The 2,325-nt window shown below is 47.2% G+C and overlaps 1 protein-coding gene across 5 annotated transcripts in view; it reads right to left on the reverse strand.

The window, feature by feature from the left end:
- TXNL4A (thioredoxin-like 4A) overlaps positions 1-2,325 on the reverse strand; it is a 17,534-nt gene that overhangs the window by 1,408 nt on the left and 13,801 nt on the right. For 4 of the 5 annotated variants that reach the window (XM_011934371.1, XM_011934370.1, XM_011934367.1 and 1 more), the window contains one exon: positions 115-1,095. In XM_011934371.1, coding sequence (XP_011789761.1) covers positions 924-1,095 — 172 coding nt within the window. In that variant the 3' untranslated portion in view covers positions 115-923. Of the gene's footprint in view, positions 1-114; positions 1,096-2,325 lie in introns of those variants that run through there. The other variant, XM_011934368.1, reaches the window with a different exon arrangement.

Below are 2,325 nucleotides of genomic sequence, written 5' to 3' on the forward strand. Positions count from 1 at the left end.
GTGCCCGGCCAATAAGGAAATTTTCTAACTATATGAACTGAAGGGCCATGGCTTCTACGGAAAATATGTTTACATCAAATACAATCTTGCGAAGAATAAAAAATAGCTCCTCTATTCCTTACAGGGAAGGCTCTAAACAGTATTTTATTGTACTGTTTTTATAACCACAGTAAGAGTAAGCCTTTGGGTTCTGCCATGGACTGAACTGTGTAACCCCAAAATTTATATATTGAAGTCCTAACCCTCAGCACCTCAGACTGTGACTTTTGTAGACATAAGATCCTTGCAAATGTAATCAGTTGAGGCCACGCTGGAGCAGGGCGGGCCCCAATCCAACACAGATGGTGTCACTACGAAAAGGGGAAATTTTGGAGACCAGCACCCACACAGGGAGGACACAGGTGAAGGCAGAGACGGGGAGAAGTATCCACAAACCAAGGAACTGACAAGACCACCACAGGCCCCCAGAAGCCAGGGAGAGGCCTGAGCAGATTCCCCTCACGGCCTCAGTAGTAACCCACCCTGCGACGCCCGGTCTCGGACCCAGCCCTGCAAAGCTGTGAGAGCTTCTCTGTTAAGGCCCAGCTGGGGGCACGCTGTCACCGCAGCCCCAGCAAACGAATCAAGTACGCAAAATGCACACCCTCACAGGGTAAACACCTTCGTCTTACTCCAAGGATAAGAACTGATTTTGACTAGGAAAAATCAGTCATCTATTCATCGAGTTTCCTGAGAACAAACAAGGAGGCCTGCTCCTCTCACCACCCGCTTGTTTATTTTGGTGAGTTAAGACCATGTAATCAATTCCATCTCAGAGGTCCTCCAGCCCTGGAGCTTCCTGTATTTTCCAAAGCTATAAATAGCTTGAAACATTTCCGCACAAAAAGGGCTCCAGGACATTTATCCGCGCAGACTGAGGTGCCTCAGTAGCGGTACTTGGTGGAGTAGTCCTTGGGGGACACCACCAGGCCGCGGCCTTTGCGGGCCCCACGGTACACAGTCTCTATGATGTCGACCATCTCCTGCTTGTCCTCCATGGCCCAGTTAATCTTGTTGTTGTTGCCAGTCCCCAAGTCAATCATGATGTGCTTGTTCCTGCAAAGACAAACAAGGGCATCCATTCTCATAAAAATCCCTTTAAAAAAGAATTCCTTGAAAACAATGCTGTATTTTTCCCACTGTTACAAGTTCTTGTTAACATCACTGAAGAACACGTAAAATCGAGAGTCTGCCATGATGCAGGAGAACACAGGAAGCACCTAAATGTGCTTTTTAAAAATGCAATGCATCGTCCACCATGCTTTTCTCTGCATTTTTCTGTATTTATTTAGGACAAATATTCTAAGGGGAAATTAAAAGGTCAAAGGAGGGCAGGTGCAGTGGCTCACGCCTGTAATTCCTACACTTTGGGAGGCTGAGGCAGGAGGATCACCTGAGGCCCGGAGTCTGAGACCAACATGGATAACAAAACGAGACCCCCATCTAATTTGTACTGATTTACCTGATAAAAGCAATGTGTAAGTTTTTCATGGTGCTTTTCTGAGCACTGACATAAATTGTATTAAAAGCCCTTCAACTATGAAATGAAGATGACATTTTGCATGTTTACGGTGAGGGAAGCAGATGATTCTTTACTTATCTTTCAAGAGACTAGTTATTTTTCTTATGAATACTTATGTGCACTTTACAAGACAATGATACTAGCCCTTTGTTGTACTGGCATAAATTTATCCTGGTCTGTTGAAGTTTCTTTCTGAGATGGGGTCTCACTGTCGTCCAGGCTAGGGCACGGCAGCAAAATCAACCTTCCGGCCCCAATGATCCTTCCACCTCAGTCCTCTACGTAACAGGGACCACAGGCATGAGCCACCACAGCCAGCTAATTTCTAGTTTTTTTGTAGAGATGGGGTATCCCTATGTTGCCCAAGCTGGTCTCAAATTCACGGCTTCAAGTGATCCTCCCACCTTGGCCTCCCAAAGTGCTGGGATTATAGGTGTGAGCCACTGTGCCTGACCTGATTATTTTTCTTAGAGATGAGGTCTATGTTGCTAAGGCTGGACCCGAACCCCGGCCTGCAGAGTGGCTGGGCGGCAGGCATGCCCCATCTGAAGACTGTTTTTTAACGTTCACTTCCACAAGATCATGCATTTGGCTTCCACCTACTATTCCATAGAAAGCGTTCCCAGTGAAGTCTCTGGTTCAGGAAAGGCAAATCTGATCAGGGTCTGGAGCCCACCTCTGGCCGCCCTCTCATTCTCCACGCTGCAGGCCGGCGTTCCATGCAGCATGCACCAAGATCCTTCTACACTGACTGGGGGCTGCCC

The sequence above is a fragment of the Colobus angolensis genome, unplaced genomic scaffold (genome assembly GCF_000951035.1).
Source record: "Colobus angolensis palliatus isolate OR3802 unplaced genomic scaffold, Cang.pa_1.0 Scaffold135, whole genome shotgun sequence".
NCBI lineage: Eukaryota > Metazoa > Chordata > Mammalia > Primates > Cercopithecidae > Colobus > Colobus angolensis.